This window comes from Colobus angolensis, unplaced genomic scaffold (genome assembly GCF_000951035.1).
Source record: "Colobus angolensis palliatus isolate OR3802 unplaced genomic scaffold, Cang.pa_1.0 Scaffold349, whole genome shotgun sequence".
NCBI lineage: Eukaryota > Metazoa > Chordata > Mammalia > Primates > Cercopithecidae > Colobus > Colobus angolensis.
This window is the reverse complement of record NW_012116810.1, coordinates 63,147-82,913: the sequence shown is the minus strand read 5'-3', so window position 1 is coordinate 82,913 and position 19,767 is coordinate 63,147. Positions and strand designations below refer to the sequence as shown.

General features: G+C 39.7%; 1 protein-coding gene and 1 pseudogene across 1 annotated transcript in view; one reads left to right on the top strand and one right to left on the bottom strand.

The window, feature by feature from the left end:
- STK3 (serine/threonine kinase 3) overlaps positions 1 to 4,643 on the bottom strand; it is a gene marked incomplete at its 5' end in the record, with an annotated part of 303,446 nt that extends 298,803 nt beyond the window's left edge. Inside the window, one exon of the mRNA XM_011952746.1 lies at positions 4,558 to 4,643. Coding sequence (XP_011808136.1) covers positions 4,558 to 4,643 — 86 coding nt within the window. The remainder of the gene's footprint in view (positions 1 to 4,557) is intronic.
- A 4,720-nt stretch (positions 4,644 to 9,363) lies between these two features.
- LOC105519404 lies at positions 9,364 to 11,071 on the top strand (annotated as a pseudogene).
- The last annotated feature ends 8,696 nt before the right edge of the window (positions 11,072 to 19,767 follow it).

Genomic DNA, 19,767 nt, shown 5'->3' with positions numbered 1-19,767 from the left:
AGGGGAAAGATGACAAATATGCCAACAGTGAAACTGGCTCCTTGAGTTTAATAGATAACAGGATCCCAACACAAGAGAAGTGGCAACATCTATTCACCTGAGACAAGCTGGGAACAGTTACCATAATGAGTAACAAAGCAAGGCTGAATTACAGTTTTCTTTTATTGTACATCTGGATATCAATATTAAAGTTACACCAGCTTCATTTTTTTTAAAAAAGCTATAATTAACTGTCCTTTGAACAGTGTATAAAACATACTTGGAACCTTTCTGGAGGGGAGGAGGTGAAATACATACAACATAAAATTCACTATTTTAAAGTGTACTATTCAATGGCATTTAGTGGGTTCACAGTGCTGTGTAAACGTTATCTGTATGTTCCAAAATATATAGAATCTGCTTTCTGTCTCTATAGATTTATCTATTCTAGATACTTCATACAAATGAAATCATACAATATGTGACCTTTTATATCTGGCTTCCTCCTTCACTTAGCATAATATTTTGTAAATCCAGCTACACTGTAACATGTACCAGTACTTCACTCCTTTTCATGGCTAAAAGGTCACTTGTACAGACATATCACATTTTGTTTATTCATCTGGGATAGTAGATGGACATTTGAGTTGTTTCCACATTTTGTCTATTGTAAATAATATGCTGTGAGTTGGTACCTTTATAATTAACAGTTAATCATTTCTCTATCACTGGCTGTATCTTCCTTCTTATTCCACATCAGCTGTATTTTCGCTCTATTTTCTTTAGTCAACATTGTAAGAGGTTTAACTATTTTACTGATCTCTTCGAAAGCTTATGTATGTATAAACATATATATATTTATCTTTTTTTTTTTTTTGAGACAGAGTCACGCTCTGTCACCCAGGCTGGAGTGCAGTGGCACAATCTTGACTCACTGCAACCTACACCTCCTGGGTTCAAGCAATTCTCCTGTCTCAGCCTTCCAAGTAGCTGGGGTTACAGGCACATGCCATCACGCTCGGCTAATTTTTGTATTTTTAGTAGAGATGGGGTTTCACCATATTGGTCAAGCTGGTCTCAAACTCCAGACCTCAAGTGATCCACCCACCTCGGCCTCCCAAAATGCTGGGATTACAGCGCGTAAGGCACTGCGCCTGCTTCATATTTTTCATTTCTAATTTTTTTTCTATCTCATTAATTTCAGCTTTTTCTTTAATTCAATCTTCAGTTTCTTTTGGTATGTTTCATAATTTTTCTAAGTTCTTTAAGCACTAAGTTTATTTTTTGCCTTTCTTCTTTAGTAATGAATGAATTTAGAACTAAAACTTTTCTCTTAATTAGTTTTGCTGTATTCCACAGATATTGGCACAATGTGTTCTCCTTTTCAGTGTTTCGTAATTTATAATATCCTCTTCAATCAACAAGTTACTTCAGATTATGTTTCCTAATTTCCAGTTGGTGTGGATTTTGTCATATTATAACTACTTATTTCTAATTTAGTGAGTATAATCAGTGATATGGTTTGCATATTTGTCCCCCCCAAAACTCATTTTGAAATGTAAAGCCTATAATCCCAGCACTTTGGGAGGCCGAGATGGGCGGATCACGAGGTCAGGAGATCGAGACCATCCTGACTAACACAGTGAAACCCCATCTGTACTAAAAAAATACAAAAAACTAGCCGGGAGAGGTGGCGGGCGCCTGTACTCCCAGCTACTCGGGAGGCTGAGGCAGGAGAATGGCGTGAACCCGGGAGGCGGAGCTTGCAGTGAGCTGAGATTCGGCCACTGCACTCCAGCCTGGGCGACAGAGTGAGACTCCATCTCAAAAAAAAAGAAATGTAATCCCCAATGTTGGAGGTGGAACCTGTTAGGAGACGTTTGGGTCATAGGGGCAGTTTCCTCATGGCTTGTTGGTGTCCTTGAGATGGTAAGTGAATTCTCACAGGATGTGCTTGTTTAAAACGGTGTGACAGGCCGGGTACAGTGGCTTACGCCTGTCATCCCAACACTGGAAGGCCGAGGTGGGCAGATCACCCGAGGTCAGGAGTTCAAGACCAGCCTGGCCAATATTATGAAACCTCATCTCTACTAAAAATATGAAAATTAGCTGGGCATGGTGGCAGGCGCCTGTAATCCCAGCTACTCAGGAGGTTGAGGCAAGAGAATCCCTTGAACCCAGGAGGACATTGCAGTGAGCCAAGATCGTGCCATTGCACTCCAGGCTGGATGACGAGAGAGAAACTCTGTCTCAAAAAAATTTAAAAATAAAAAAAATAAAACTCTGGCACCTCCCCTGCCCTATCTTGCTCCTGGTCTCACCATGTGAGACATGTGCTCCCCCTCTGCCTTCTTCCATGACTGTAACCTTCCTGAAGCCCTCACCAGAAGCAGATGCTGGCACCGTGCTTTTTGTAGTGTCTGCAGAACTGTGAGCCAATTAAGTTTTTCTTTATAAATTACCCAGCCTCAGGTATTTTTCTTATAACAACACAAGAACAGCTTAATACAATCAGAAAATGTGACCAGTAAAAATCCCTTATTTTTTAGAATTTGTAACTTTTCTTTTATCAATGGTCCTTGAACATATACCAAAAAAGCAGGTCTGCAAGAAATATATATGTATAGTTATATAGACGTACAGGTACTTTATATATTTTTACTTTATATATATTTACATTTCTATAAAATTAAGTTTATTCATCATCATGTTAACCCCATGTCCTTTCTCTTTTTTCTGTTATATCTGTCCAATTCTAAAAGAGATACACTGAAATCTCCCATACAATTATACTTTTATTAGATGCCTCTGACATCACTAATAGCTTTTCTGTCATAAATTTAGCTGCCATGTTGTCTGACATGTTTTGTTATAAATTGTCTTTGACATCGCTACCTAATATACCTCTTTATTTAGTTGAAATCTTTTAAACTTTAATGTATCTAATATAAAAATTGCTACTATTACTTTGTTTTTTTATTTGTACATTCATCTCTTACATAATATTTTTTATAAGAAATATCCTTATAAGCTATGCACAGTGGCCCACATCTATAATCCTAACAATTTGGGAGGCCAAGGAAGAAGCATCACTTGAGGCCAGGAGTTGAAGACCAGCCTGGGTAACATAGCAAGATCCCATCTCTATTAATAATAAATAAATAGCCTTATATTTCCATTATTTGTTTTACTTGCACCTCCTATAGACAAAATATAGGTAGGTTTCACATGCTCACTTACTCTAACAGTTTGTCTTTTAATGGGAGAATTAACATTTACTGAAAAATACACTTGATTTTATTCCTTCCATCATGTTTAGCTTATTATTATTTTTTATTTTTCTTTTTTTTGAGATGGAGCTTTGCTTGTGTTACCCAGGCTGGAGTGCAATGACGTGATCTTGGCTCACCGCAATCTTCACCTTCCAGGTTCAAGTGATTCTCCTGCCTCAGCTTCCTGAGTAGCTGCGATTACAGGCGCCTGCTACCACACCCAGCTAATTTTGTATTTTTAGTAGAGATGGGGTTTTTCCATGTTGGTCAGGCTAGTCTCCAACTCCCGACCTCAAGTGATCCACCCACTTCAGCCTCCCAAAGTGCTGAGATTACAGGCGTGAGCCACCGCGCCTGGCCTACCTTATTATTTTACCTTTTTATTTTCTCTATTTCCTTGTCTTTGTTCTTGCTGATCTATAAGCTTCTTTTAATTCTGTTTTGTGTCTTTATTATTTTGGAAGTTCTCCTATACTTTGTCATTCCATTAAATGCTCCCTACCTTTCTCTCTGCTCAAACCAAGACATATTTCTCTACTATTATTTTGAAACCATGTCAACTATTCTTCTGCCTATACAAACTGTTTTCCTCACTAAGATATTCTTGTAATATCAACTACTTACCCTTTCCAAAATAAAATGAGCCCCAAGATCTAAAAGGATGGCCTTATGTTCGCTTGCCTAACAAAGTCAAAACCTTCAAGCATATAATAAGAATGCCATAAGGGATGAACTAACAAATCTCTTGAAAATCATTTCACAGCACATTTCTTGCTTTTCGCTTATATATATGGCCTACTTTCTCTGAAAAAACACTATTACCAGATTTAGCACAAACTAATCTTTAAAATTCAGTATCACCTGCCAAATTTAATTACTACCAAATACTATTCAATTCATACAAATATACTCTAGTTGAAAGATTAATATCATATAATATTTTTTAAATTGTTCTGAAATTAGGCCGGGCGCGGTGGCTCAAGCCTGTAATCTCAGCACTTTGGGAGGCCGAGACGGGCGGATCACAAGGTCAGGAGATCGAGACCATCCTGGCTAACCCAGTGAAACTCCGTCTCTACTAAAAAATACAAAAAAACTAGCCGGGCGAGGTGGTGGGCGCCTGCAGTCCCAGCTACTCAGGAGGCTGAGGCAGGAGAATGGCATAAACCCGGGAGGCAGAGCTTGCAGTGAGCTGAGATCCGGCCACTGCACTCCAGCCTAGGCGGCACAGCGAGACTCCTTCTCAAAAAAAAAAAAAAAAATTATTCTGAAATTATTTAGATGCTTTCATATTTTTTGTACTTACCCTTCTCCAAGCTTCTCTAATACATCAAAAACTTCTTCAGGCTGCTTAGTCAAACTGTCTTCACTCAGCTTTTTTAGTTTACTGATTTAAAAAAGAAAGAAGAAAGAAAATATTTTCTTTAAAGACCTTTTACAAAATTTTTAATTTTTAAAATTTTACAAAGTTTTTAATTTTATTTTAACATATTCAGAAGACTATAACAATATAAAAACATATATAGTAAACGTTCTCCTTTCAAGCCCTGTTCCTCATGTGCCCAGCAACACCTCCAAAAATAATCACTTTTATTAGTTTTTTGTGAAACCTTTACATAAATATGAATACATATTCTTAATTTCTCCTCTTTGAATATATAAGAAGCACATACACACCCTTCTTTATAAATATTGTTATGTTGTCTACTGTTTCCACTTGACAAAACTATGTTAGAGAGCTTTCCATACAGGTTAACCATCCATAATCCAAAAATCTGAAATCCAAAATGCTCCAAGATCTGAAATTTTTGGAGCACCAACATGATACTGACAATGGAAAATTCCACACCTGACCTCATGTAATGAGTCACAGTCAAACTGTAAGCACATAACACAATTTAAGGAAAAAAGATCCTCCCCAGCCCGTTTCAGCTCCGACATATCTTTTCCATGCATGCACAGATTCTCCCACCTAAGCACATCCAAAGAAGGGTAATAAAACGGCACAGGTACAGGCCAGATGCACCAATGACAGGTTCCCCACGATGCCCCACATGGAGCCAAGACTGTGCATTACTCACTGTGGGTTTTTTTTTCTTATTCTCTGCTTTGTGGCATAAAGACAATGTTGAAAATCTGAGTAAGTGACAGAAAAACAGGAAGCATTTATGCTTATCTCTAGCACAAAAAGTCAAGCTGCTGGCTAAACTGGACAGCAGTGTGGGAAATGTCTTACAAAAGAGCATGGTGTTGGAATGACCACCATAAACAATCTGAAGAAACAGAAGGATAAATTGTTGAAGTTCTATGCTGAAGCGTCAATGAACAGAAGTTAATGAAAAATTTTTTTTAATTGCAGAAAACCAAAATGAAGATCTCAAATGTATACTGAAAGAGTAAATCTGTCAGCATGGCAGAGAAAACATACTACTTAATGGTATGGTGCTCATGAAACAAGCAAAGATATATCACGATGAACTGAAAATTGAAGGGAACTATGAATATTCAACAGGCTGATTGCAGAAATTTAAGACACAATATTAAATTTTTAAAGATTTGTGGTGATAAAGCAACTGCTGATCATGAAAAAGCAGAAAAATTCATTGACAAGTTTGCCAAGGCCATCACTGATGAAAATCTGACACTAGAACAAGTCTATAATGCTGATGAAACATCACAGTTTGGTGTTAGTTCCCGAGAAAGACTCTGACTACAGCCCCTACAGGATAAGAATGCCATGGACAGAGTAACTGTGCTGGGAGGTGCTAATACAGAAGGCACACTAAGTGTAAACCTGCTGTGTGGGAAAGACTGGGTTCATTATTAGACTAACAAAAAGGCATGGGTCACCAGGGACATCTTTTCTGATTGGTTTCACAAACATTTTGTAGCAGTGGTTCAGGTTTGCTGCAGGGAAGCTGGACTGGATGATGACTACAAGATTTTGTTATTCCTTGACAACTGTTCTGCTCATCCTCCAGCTGAAAAATCTCATTAAAAATAATGTTTATTCCATGTACTTTCCCCCAAATGTGACTTCATTAATTCAGCAAGTGAGCAGGGTATCCTCAGATCAATAAAGAATAAATATAAAAACACTTTCTTGAACAGCCTACCTGCAGCAGTGAACACACATATGAGCGTGTAAGGTTTTCAAAAGCAGTTTAGCATTTAGAATGTTGTATATGCTATTGTCAATGACTGGAACACAGTATCTAAAGACACAGTTATGCATACCTGACACAATCTCTAGCTTGCAACTATGTTCAGTAATGCTGATGAACAAGGCAGTGACTTTGAAGGATTCTGTATGTCAAGATTAAAAAAAAAAAAAAAAGGCCGGGCGCGGTGGCTCATGACTGTAATCCCAGCACTTTGGGAGGCCAAGACTGGTGGATCACCAGGAGATCGAGACCATCCTGGCTAAAATGGTGAAACCTCATCTCTCCTAAAAATACAAAAAATAAGCAGGCATGGTGGTGGGCGCCTGTAGTGCCAGCTACTTGGGAGGCTGAGGCAGGAGAATGGCATGAATCCGGGAGACGGAGCTTGCAGTGAGCCGAGATTGCGCCTCTGCACTCCAGCCTGGGCAACACAGCAAGACTCTGTCTCAAAAAAATAAAATTAATTAAAAATTTAAAAAACAATAATAAATAAAAATAAAAAGATGTTTGACTTTCTTACATATGCAAAAAAACATACCTTCAGAGTCTGTCAGTAAATTGGAAGAAATGGATATCAAATAAGTTTTTAACATTGATAGTGAGTCTACAGTTGCTCATTCATTGACCAATGGTAAAATAGCAGAAATGGGCGGGGCGCAGTGGCTCATGCCTGTATTCCAACACTTTGGGAGGCCAAGGGAGGCGTATCGCTTGAGCTCAGGAGTTCAAGACCAGCCTGGGCAAACAGCGAAACACTGTCTCTATTAAAAAATACCAAATGTTTGGTGGGCATGGTGGCACATGCCTGTGGTCCCAGCTACTTGGGAGACTGAGCCTAGGAGGTGGAGGTTGCAGTGAGCTGAGATCACGCTATGGCACTCCAGCCTGGGTGGCAGAGTTAGACCCTATCTCAAAAAAAGAAAAAAGAAATAGCAGAAGTGGTTCTGAATCAAGGTTATGGTAGTAGTAGCAGTAACAATGAAGAAGATGTTAACATTGCAGAAAAAGTGCCAGAAGACAACATGGTGTGATGCGGTTATTTTAGGACTAAAGCAGAATGCATTCTTAACAGAACAAGAAATCACGTCAGTTTATAACATCAAAGAGAGACTTCTAAGACAAAAGCCATTGTTAATGAGGCAGATGATTCTAGAGGAAACATTTTAAAAAGCCATCCAGCAGAATGTTTCCTTATCCCTAGCGGACCTATTTCCTGGTCCCTCAGCTGCTTCTGATGTTTCTTCTCACCTAAAAAAAAAAAAAAAAAAGCCCACACAGTGTATAGCAGTAACCTTTCAATCAAAAATCAGCGTCATAAGTAAAAACTAAAAGCCTGCCGTTGTTTGTTGTTCCTGTTGTTTAAAAGCTGATACAGGTATTCTGGTAATGCTACTGTGCTGCTTCATTACCCTGAATATATTTTTTTTCCACTGTATTAATGTTATGCCATGTTTTTTACAGTTAAGTACTTATGCATGAGCAAGTATAAGAAAATGATTTCTTATCAGTAGCATGTAAATTCAGAGTCAGAAATGATGGTGATGCCCAACAACCCCACAGACTGTCCACATGGGTGGCTGAGATAGTGACACCTTTGCTTTTTGATGGTTCAATGTATGCAAACTTTGTTTCATGCAGAAAATTACTTAAAATATTGTATAACATTACCTACAGGCTATGCGTATAATGCAGATACAAAACAAATTTCATGTTTGGCCTTGGGTCCCAGCCCCAAGATATCTCATTATGTATATGCAAATACTCCAAAATACAAAAAAAAAAATTCAGATATCTGAAACACTTTTGGTCCCAAGCATCTCAGATAAGGAATTCTCAACCTGTATAAAGCATCACTGTTCTTTTTTACAGCTGCATCCTATTCAATTACAGAGATATAGCATATCTTACTTGCCCAGTCTTTTGCTTATGGACATCCAGGTTCTCTTTTGATACGATAAACAATGCAGCAATGAGTAACCTTATGTATAAGTCAATTAATACATGTGCTAGAATATATGTGGAATAAATTCCCAGAAATGAAACTGAGAACACAGACACATTCATACACACACACACAGCAATATAAAAGTAGATATACTGACAAATAAGTATATAATCATGTAATAATATAATTTTAATAATGTAGTATAAGATCACTATTGTAATAACTATATGGTAATTATTAAAATTATTGATTACATTATGGTACATTTTACCTATTATACTTGTATGTTCTATAAATATATATACACATATACTGATTTCAGCAAGTTGTCCTTCATAGAGTTTGTACCAATTTATTCTCCAACAAGCAATATATTAGAGCCCTTCTTTCCCACAGTTTCACCAATAGGGTATTTAATGAAATTATTTGGATTTTAGCCAATCTGTGATGAAAACTTATTAGCTCAGTATACACTTAACTTGTATTATGAGTGAAGCTGACCATCTTTTCAGTATGATTAAGAAACTAAAATCACCTACTTGTTCTTTAATCATTTTTCCACTGGGTTTTCAGCCCTTTTCTTATCTGTATACAAAGGAAACTAGTCCTTTTTTTGAGATTAAAAACATTTTCATTTGGATTTTGACTTCACTTATTTTTAATTGTGCCGTCTATTTGATTTTCTGCCATACAAAAAATGTCATTATTTTGTTTTTGCAAATGAGTGGACAGTAATGCCATTTACTAAGGTAGGAAACACAGGAAAAAAAAAACAGTCTGGAGGGGAACAAGATGGACTCAATTCTAGTCATCTAAAAGTAGATTTCCAGTAAGCAACTGGATTTACAAATCTCAGGAGAGATTTGAACTAGAAATATAATTCTTGGTGTCATCAGCACATAGCTCAAAGCCTTCAGAAGAGACAAAATCATCAAGAAAATGTCTAAGAAAAAATAAGAGTCAAACACAAAACACATATTAAGGAAACACCAATATTTAAGAAATGAGGTCAAGAAGCACAAGAAGGTAATATCTGGCTACATCAAAAGCTACCAAAAGTTCAAGCAGCTTCAAAGTTTAAGTATCCATTGTAGAACTTCCACTTCTAGCCACCAGGTGTGACAGGAAGCAGAATTATCTGTCAGCTGTAAATAGCTACAAAACTCAACAAAATATAAGAAACTGTTTTCAGATGCTGGCTTTCAGGTATTCCAGAACTGGATATACTGTAGGTCCCCAAGAGAAGGAGAAGAAATAAGATGAGCCCTGCCATCACCCAGGCTTTAGATCTAGAGGCTATGTCATCAGACTGTAGCACAGGAAAAGAAGAATTCAAACAGAACTCAGCAATTTTGCTGAGTTGAAGAAATAGAGCTTAGAGTTTGGTGAGGAATCAAGGCAAATAGAACTTCCATTACAGAGTATCAGGAGAAGGGAGCTATGCAGAGAAAAGGTTCAGCAATCTATCTAGAGGTTTCCATGAAATGCCAGTCTGCTCAAGCTTACAAAACATTCCTCAAAGCCCAGCAAAACCAGTTTCTTAAGGGGAAAAAAACAATCAGGGAGCAATAAGAAGCAAAATTCCCAGACATATCACAAGGCAGGGAATCTTTCCCACTATCCAGAGTTGAAAGAACTCCATGAATATAAAGGTCACTCAGAAAAGAACTCAGAACAGCATTATTTTAGAAAGGAGATTATATTACCAAAAGATAAAGGATATCCCAGATTCTCCCTAGAGTAGCTTAAAAACTAACCTCAAAAGCATCAAGCCAAACCACAAGACAACTTACTTAACTGCCTACCAGAACGAGTCCGTAACTTCTTAAGCAAAACAAAATTCGACATTCACAAACGTAAAATTAACAATGTCAAAAAAAAATCAAAAATTATTAAACCTATGAGTAACCAGGAACTATAACTCATAAAGAGAAAAATTAGCCAATAAAACAGACCCAGAAACAACAGAGGCAGTGAAATTGATAAATATCTTATAAAAAGCTCTTATGAATATACTTTCACATACTCACAGATGTTAAAGGAAATGGAAGGTGAGGGAAAGATAAATGGAAATTTAACAGATAAAAGATAAAATATTTGCTTTTGTTGCTGCAGCAGACGCTGTGAGTATGTTCAAGGCTTCAGAAGAGGCTTGCCTCTAGCATCCTCTGCTGTGGCAAAAAGATCTGGCCGGACACCAATGAGACCAATGAAATCTGCCATGCCAACTCCTGTCAGCACATCCAGAAGCTGATCAAAGATGGGCTGATTATCCGTAAGTCTGTGACTGCCCGTTCCTGGGCTCACTGCCAGAAAAGCACCTTGGCCTGCCAGAAGGGCAGGTACATGGACACAGGTAAGCAAAAAGGGTACAGCCAATGCTCAAATGCCAGAGAAGATAACTTGGGTGAGGAGAACAGGAATTCTGTGTCAGCTGCTCAAAGATACTGTGAATCTAAAAAGACTGATCGCCACATGTATCACAGCCTGTACCTGAAGGTAAAAGAGAGTGTGTTCAAAAACAGGCAGATTCTCATGGAACACATCTACCCGCTGAAGGCACACAGGCCCACAAGATGCTCCTGGCTGACCAGGCAGAGGCCTGCTGGTCTAAGATCAAGGAAGCATGCAAGTATCATGAAGAGCGCCTCCAGGCAAAGAGGGAAGACAGCATCAAGACTTTGTCCAAGGAGAAAGAGATGAGGAAATAAAGCTTCCCTTTTCTTGTCTGTACATAGTGGTCTTGGTGATTATACAGATCAATCATTAAAATAAAACACACCTTTATCTGCTAAAAAATATATATATCTGAAACAAAATTTGTGTTGAATAAGATTAAAAGGAGATTAGACAGTGCAGCACAAAAGATGAATCATTTGAAAAGGAAAAAATGTTATTTAAATAAAGGAAGAAACAAAAAGCCTGAGTCCCACATGAAAAACAAACAAACGGGATGGGAAGTAAGGAAAGAAAAGTAAGGCAAGGAAGGAGGGAAATAAGGAGAAACATTTTCCAAATTTTATGTAAACCATAAACCCACACAGATGCATCAAATTCAATAAATTTGAAAAGATAAAACACAAAGAGAGAGAGAGAAGGCGAGAGAGAGAGCCAAGATATATTATGATAAAATTGCTGAACATCAGCAATTTGTATAGGTATAAATTTTGTATAGAGAAAAAATACTAAAAGTAGTCACAGGAAAGACATATAGGCATATCTCAGAGATACTGCAGGTTCGGTTTCAGACCACAACAATAAAGCAAATACCACAATAAAGCAAATAACACAAAAATGTTTGTTTTCCCAGGACATATAAATGTTTACACTATACTGTAGTCTATTACATATATAATAGCATTATGTCTGAAAAAATATATATATACCTTAACATAAAAATAATGTTTGAGGTGAAGGATACCCACTATTCCCTGATGACTGTTATGCATTATATGCCTGTATCAAAATATCTCATGTATCCAATATATACACCTACTATGTACCCATAAAAATCAAAAATAAAGAAGATTTTAAACATTTTATTGCTAAAAATGCCAATGATCATCTGAGCCTACAACGAGTCAAAATCTTTTTGCTGGTGGAGAGTATTGCCTCTATGTTAATAACTTCCTCCTGATCAGTGTGGTGGTAGCAAAATGTTGGGGTAGCTGTGGAAATTTCTTAAAATAAGACAACAACGAAGTTTGCCACATCAATTAATTATTCCTTCCCAAAAGATTTCTCTATAGCATGTGATGCTGTTTGATGCATCTTACCCACAAGCAGAACTTTCAAAATTGGAGTCAATCCTCTCAAACCCTGCCACTGCTTTCTCAATTAAGATTATATTCTAAATCCTTTTTTATTTCCAAGATGGCAGATTAGAGGCTTTTAGTGGGCCTCATTCTCTTGGAAATAGCAAGATAGTGTACAAAGGTCAATTCTGAGAGCTTTAATTCACAAAGGAAAACAGGAATCCAGTGGAATCGTGACGGACACCCCAGATCCAAGGAAGACACAAACACAAACAGCCCCTATGATGGCATCCAATTGATAAAAGTGAGGGAAGCCCAAGTATGCAAGACAGTCAGAAAGCCTCCCTCTGTGACTCACTTTTCCACTGGGGATCTGAGCAACCCAGGTCAAGAAAGAGTACTTTGTTTCTTCCAAGACCTGGATCTAACTTGGGGACAGGCTGGTTTGGAGATGCTGTGAGGGACAGACACTGGGAAAAGCTACTGGCATTTCCCAGACCCAGGACGGAGAACAGAACACCATTTTAAATGTGGGTGCATACAAGTCAACCATTCTTTGGCAACCCAGCAGCATGGTCACATAGGCATCTGGCTCTGGAGCAGGACAGGGGTCTTCACAGCCACACTGTAGTTAGTGCCTCAGCACTAGGTGCTGGGATTGTGCTCTCCTCCACTGGAGGTCTAGAATGAGAGGAGAGCTGCCATGGCTGTAGTTTCTCCTGGACAACCAGATTTGGAGCCAGATCCAGGTTGGCAACCTGGAACTGGTCTGCATGTGTCATGGCTGGTTGCCACAGCCTGTTCCTCTGAGAATGTGGTGCAGCAGGGCCCTCTCTGCTCTACTCCCTGGCAAAAATCCAGGCATTTGGAGCAACTGTTTGCCTGGACAAGCAAGCTGAACCACCTCACCCTTCATGGATATAGATTATGGCACAGGGGAGGCCTCTCTGCTCCACACGTAGGCAGATCTAGAGGTATTCAGAGCACTCCCTCACCTGCATCCACAGTCTGAGCTGCCTTACCCTTCCTGTGCATAGATTGTGGTATAGTGGGGCCCTCTCCACTCCACATGGAGACAGATATCCAGGTATCTGATGCACCTGCTCACATGGACTAGCAGATTGAGTTGCCTCACTTTTCCTGTACAGAGATTCTGTGCAGGGGGGCCGTCTCTGCTCCAGGCCCAGGCAAAATCTCCAGGCATTCAGAGCATCTGCTCACCTGAATCAGCAGCCTGATCTGCCTTACCCTTCCTGTGCAGAGATCCTAGTGTAGGGAGGCCCTCTCTGCTTCACACTCAGACAGATCTCCCAGGCATTCAGAGCATCTGCTCACCTGAATCAGCAGCCTGATCTGCCTCACCCTTCCTGTACAGAGATCCTAGTGTAGGGAGGCCCTCTCTGCTTCATACTCAGACAGATCTCCCAGGCATTCAGAGCACCCACTCACCTGGATCAGCAGCCTGGACCGCTCCATCCTTCTGTAGATAGATTATGGTGCAACAGGGCCCTTCCACTCCATTGCCCAAGAAGATCTTCAGATATTCAAAGTACCTATTTGCCCAAACTGGCATCTTGGGCCATGCCACTCTTCCTATGAAGAGATCTGGGTACAGGGAGGCCCTCCCTGCTTCATGCCCAGGCATATCTCCAGGCATTCAGAGCACCTGCTTGCCTGGTTCAGCAGCTTAAATCACCCCAACCCTCCTCCGCAGACATCTTAGTGGTGGTGGGGTCAGGGGGACCCTCTCCACTTCATGCCCAGGCAGATGTCCAGTCATCTGAAGCACCTACTCTTCAGGATTAGGAATTTAAGCTGCTGCCCATCCCTGTGCAGAGAACTTAGGGCCAAGGAGGTCTCCCAGCGCCACACCCAGGTACACCTCTGGGTGCTTGGTGACTACCCACTGGAGTCTCCCTATGCACTGATGCTTGTGCTTGCCATTGGAGGACCTGGCGGTGAAAGTGCCCAGTCCAGCCCTACATATCTTGCCCTCTGCCCCCTCAGGGCTAAGCAGGAAACTCGGACCACTATACAATCCACAAATCAGCCCACTGCCTGAGGCAACAGAGAGCTGCTCCCAGTAAACAAGGATCAAATATATACCCAGTCACACTGGCAACACCTGGCTCTTACCCATAAGTGCCTTCTACTGGTTTATAGGACAAACTACACAGCCCAATATAAAACCTGCCAACTGAAGTGCATAGGACTATAAAAACAAAGCCAAAAGACTCTACACAGCATTATTTCCACTCACACCCCCTAAGGAGAAGGGAAAAGGGAAAGAAGAAAAAAACGTTTAAGAAAAGAAAGAAAAAATCCTACCAGTATGAAAATAATCACACAAATTAGCAGTGCCAGTGTCTCCAGATGGGAAGAAACCAGTGCAAGAATACTGGCACCATGAAAAATCTGAATGTAGTGCCACCACAAAAGGATCACACTAGCTCTCCAGCAATGGTCCCCAACCAAAAAGGACACTCAGAAATGACAACTCAGAGCATGGGTTGAAAGGAAGCTCAAAGAGATCCAAGACAAGATTGAAAATCAATACTAACACGCTTCAAAGGAAATCCAGCAAATAAAAGAAGAGGTAAAGATCTTTAAAAGAAATCAATCAGAGCTTCTGGGACTGAAAAAGGTTTACTTAAGAAATTTCAAAATATAACTGAAAGCTTTATCAATAGACTGGACCAAGCAAAAGAAAGAATTTCAGGCCAGGCATGGTGGTTCATGCCTATAATCCCAACACTTGAGGAGGCTGAGGGAGGAAGATCATTTGAGCCAAGGAACTTGAGACCATCCTGGAAAACATAAAGAGACCATGTTTTTACAAAGAAATTTAAAAATTAACTGGGTATGGTGGCTCGCACCTATAGTTCTAGCTACCTGGGAGGCTGGGGTGAAAGGATCGCCTGAGCCTGGGAGTCCAAGGCTGCAGTGAGCCGTGATCATATCACTGCAAAACAGACAAACAAAAGGAAAAAAGAAAAAAGGGATGAAGGCTAATCTTTTGAACTAACCCAGTCACACAAAAATAGAGGAAAATGAACTTTTAAAATTGAACAAAGTCTTTAAGAAACACAGGATTACATAAAGCGATCAAACCTATAAATTATTAGCATTCATGATACAGAAGGAGAAAAAGCAAACAACCTGGAAAATATATTTGAGGAACTAACTCAAAAAAATTTCCCTAATCTTGCTAGAGTGATAGACATCCAGATACAACAAATCCAGACAACACCTGTGAGATAATATACAAATCTAGACAACACTTGGGAGATAACAAACAAAATGAATATCATCACCAAGGCATATATTCACCAGGTTGTCCAAGGTCAATGTTAAAAGAAAAAAAAAATCTTAAAGCTAAAGAAAAAGGTCAGGTTACATACAAAGGAAACCCCATCGGGCTACCAGTGTGCTTCTCAGTAGAAATTTTACAAGCTAGGAGAAACTAGGGGGATTATTTTCAGCATGCTTTTTTTTCTGAGATGAAGTCTTGCTCTGTCACCCAGGCTGGAGTGCAGTGACATGATCTCGGCTCACTGAACCTCTGCCTCTTGGGTTCAAGCGATTCTCGTGCCTCAGCCTCCCAAGTAGCTAGGATTTCAGGTACATGGCACCATGCCCAGCCAAATTTTATATTTTTAGTAGAGACAAGGTTTCACCATTTTGGCCAGGCTGGTCTCAAACTCCTGACCTCAAGCAATCTGCCCGCCTTGGCCTCCAAAATGGTGCTGAGATTACAGGTGTAAGCCACTGCACCCAGCCAATTTTCAGCATTCTAAAAGAAAAGAAATTCCAACCAAGAATTTCATATCCCCCCCACAAATTAAGCTTCAAAAGCAGAAGAAAAATAACATGTTTTCCAAACAAGCAAGCACTAAGAGAATTCATTACCGCTAGACCCAACATTACAAGAGATCCTTAAGGGAGTTCTAAACATGGAAACAAAAGAATGATACCTGCTACCACAAAAACACACTTAAGTACATAGCCCACAGACCCTATAAAGAAACTACACAATACAGTCTACAAAACAAACAGTTAACGACTTCATGATAGGATCAAACCCTCACATTTCTTTTATTTTGAGACAGAGTTTTGCTCTTGTTGCCCAGGCTTGAGTGCAATGGCACGATCTTGGCTCACCGCAACCTCCACCTCCTGGGTTCAAGCGATTCTCCTGCCTCAGCCTCCTGAGTAGCTGATATTACAGGCATGTGCTACCACATCCAGCTAATTTTGTATTTTTAGTAGAGATGGGGTTTCTCCACGTTGGTCAGGCTGTTCTCGAACTCCCTACCTCAGGTAATCTGCCCACCTCAGCCTCCCAAAGTGCTGGGATTACAGGCATGAGCCACTGCACCTGGCCAAAACCTCACATTTCAATGTTAACCTTGAATGTAAATGGTCTAAACGTTCCACATTAAAGGTAGAGTGGCAAGTTGGATTAAAAAACAAGACCAGATATCATGGCAGACAGGAGGCAGGACTAGATTGCACCTCCCACTCAGAGCAGTGTGTGGAGGCTCACGTCTTGAACTTTTGCTCCAGAATGACTGCAGGAATACATTAGGAAAGCCAAGAAAACCCAGAGACCCTCTGAAGGAAGTGGACTGCTCCTGCAGGACCTGGCAGACACCCGAAATATTTTGAGTGCCCAAGCTGTGGAAGTGGGAAAGGGAGATTGTCCGCCCCCGAACACGCATCCCCAACTGGGGCACGTGAAGGTCTAGATTATGGGAGAAGATTGAGACCTTACCTGGAGCTGAGACAATTTAAAGAGCCAAGAGAAACATGGGCCAGGTGCGGTGGCTCACGCCTGTAATCCCAGCACTTGAGAGGCCGAGGCAGGCGGATCATGAGGTCAGGAGATCAAGACCATCCTGGCCAACATGGTGAAACCCCATCTCTACTAAAAATACAAAAATTAGCTTGGCGTGGTGGTGCACACCTGTAGTCCCAGCTACTCGGGAGGCTGAGGCAGGAGAATCACTTGAACCTGGGAGCTGGAGGTTGCAGTGAGCCGAGGTTGCACCACTGCACTCCAGTCTGGCGACAGAGCGGGACTCCATCTCAAAAAAAAAAAAAATACAAGAACTGAAGGAAGAAATATTCAATGAAATAGATAGCATAAATAAAAAATGAAACTTCAGGAAACAATGGACACATTTATAGAAATGCAAAATGCTCTGGACAGTCTCAGCAATAGAATCGAACAAGTAGAAGAATGAACTTGAGAGCTCAAAAACCAGGTTTTTGAATTAACCCAATCCAACGAAGACAAAAGAAAAAGAGTAAGAAAATATGGACAAAGCCTCCAAGAAGTCTGGGATTATGTTAAATGACCAAAACTAAGAATAATCAGCGTTCCTGAGAAAGAAGATAAATCTAAAAGCCTGGAAAATATATTTGGGGGAATAATCGAGGAAAACTTCCCCGGCCTTGATAGAAACCTAGACATCCAAATACAAGAACCTTAAAGAACACCTGGGGAATTCACTGCAAAAAGATCATCACCTAGGTATGCTGTCATTAAATTATTTAAAGTTAAGACAAAGAAAAGAATCTTAAGAGCCATGAGGAAAAAGCACCAGGTAACCTTTAAAGGAAAACCTATCAGATTAGCAGCAGATTTCTCAGCAAAAACTTTACAAGCTAGAAGGGATTGGGGCCCTGCCTTCAGCCTCCTCAAACAAAACAATTATCAGCCAAGAATTTTGCACCCAGCGAAACTAAGCTTCATAAATGACGGAAAGATAAAGTATTTTTCAGACAAACAAATGCTGAGGGAATTTGCCACTACCAAGTCAGTATTACAAAAACTGCTAAAAGGAGCTCTAAATCTTGAAACAAAGCCAGGAAACACATCAAAACAGAACCCCTTTAAAGCATAAATCTCACAGGACCTAAAAAAAAATACAATTTAAAAAACAAAACAAAACAAAAAAAAACAAGGTATACAGGCAACAAATCACATAATGAGTGGAACAATACCTCACATCTCAATACCAATGCTGAATGTAAATGGTCTAAACATTCCACTTAAGATACAGAATTGGCCAGGTGTGGTAGCTCACACCTGTAATCCCAACACTTTGGGAGGCCGAGGTAGGCAGATCACAAGGTCAGGAGTTTGAGACCAGCCTGGACAACATGGTCAAACCCTGTCTCTACTAAAAATACAAAAATTAGCCAGGTGCAGTGGTGCGTGCCTGTAATCCCAGCTATTCAGTAGGCTGTGGCAGGAGAATCGCTTGAACCCGGGAGGCAGTGGTTGCAGTGAGGCAAAATTGCGCCATTGCACTCCAGACTGGGGGACAAGAATGAGACTTCATCTCAAAATAAATAAATAAATATATCTATATATAGAGAGAGAGAGAGAGAATTGCAGAATGGGTAAGAATTCACCAACCATCTGCTGCCTTCAAGAAACACACCTAACACATGAGGACTCACATAAACTTAACGTAAAGGGGTAGAAAAAGACATTGCATGCAAATGAACACCAGAACCGAGTAGGAATAGCTATTCTTATACAAGACAAAACAAACTTTAAAGCAACAGCCATTAAAAAAGACAAAGAGAGTCATTATATAATGATAAAAGGCCTTGTCCAACAGGAAAATATCACAATCCTAAATATATATGAACCTAACACCGGAGCTCCCAAATTTATAAAACAATTACTAATAGACTTAAGAAATGAGACAGCAACAGTAATAGTGGGGGACTTCAACACTCCACTGACAGCACTAGGCAGGTCATCAAGACAAAAAGTCAACAAAGAAACAATGGATTTAAACTATACCCTGGAACAAATGGACTTAACAGATACATACAGAACATTCTACTCAACGACCGCAGAATATACGTTCTATTCAACAGCACATGGAACTTTCTCCAAGATAGACCACATGAGAGGCCACAAAACGAGCCTCAATAAATTTAAGAAAACTGAAATTATATCAAGTACTCTCTCAGACCATAGTGGAATAAAATTGGAAATCAACTCTAAAAGGAACCTTCAAAATCATGCAAATACACGGAAATTAAATAACCTGCTCTTGAATGATCATTGGGTCAAAAATGAAATCAAGATCGAAATTTAAAAATTCTTCGAACTGAACAATAGTGACACAGCCTATCAAAACCCCTGAGATACAGCAGAGGCAGTGCTTAGAGGAAAGTTCATAACCCTAAACGCCTACATCAAAAACTCTGAAAAAGCACAAACAGACAATATAAGGCCACACCTCAAGGAACTAGAGAACCAAGAACAAACCAAACCCAAACCCAGTAGAAGAAAGGAAATAACCAAGATCAGAGCAGAAATAAATTAAATTAAAACAAAAAAATACAAAAGATAAATGAAACAAAAAGCTGGTTCTTTGAAAAGATAAAATAAAATTAATAAAACATTAACAAGATTACCAAGAAAAGAAGAAAGATAATTCAAACAAGCTCAATTAGAACCAAAAAGGGAGATATTACAACTGATACCAAGGAAATACAAAAGATCATTCAAGGCTACTACGAACCCCTTTATGTGCATAAACTAGAAAACCTAGAGGAGACGATAAATTCCTGGAAAGATAAAACCCTCCTCACTTAAATCAGGAAAAACTAGATACTCTGAA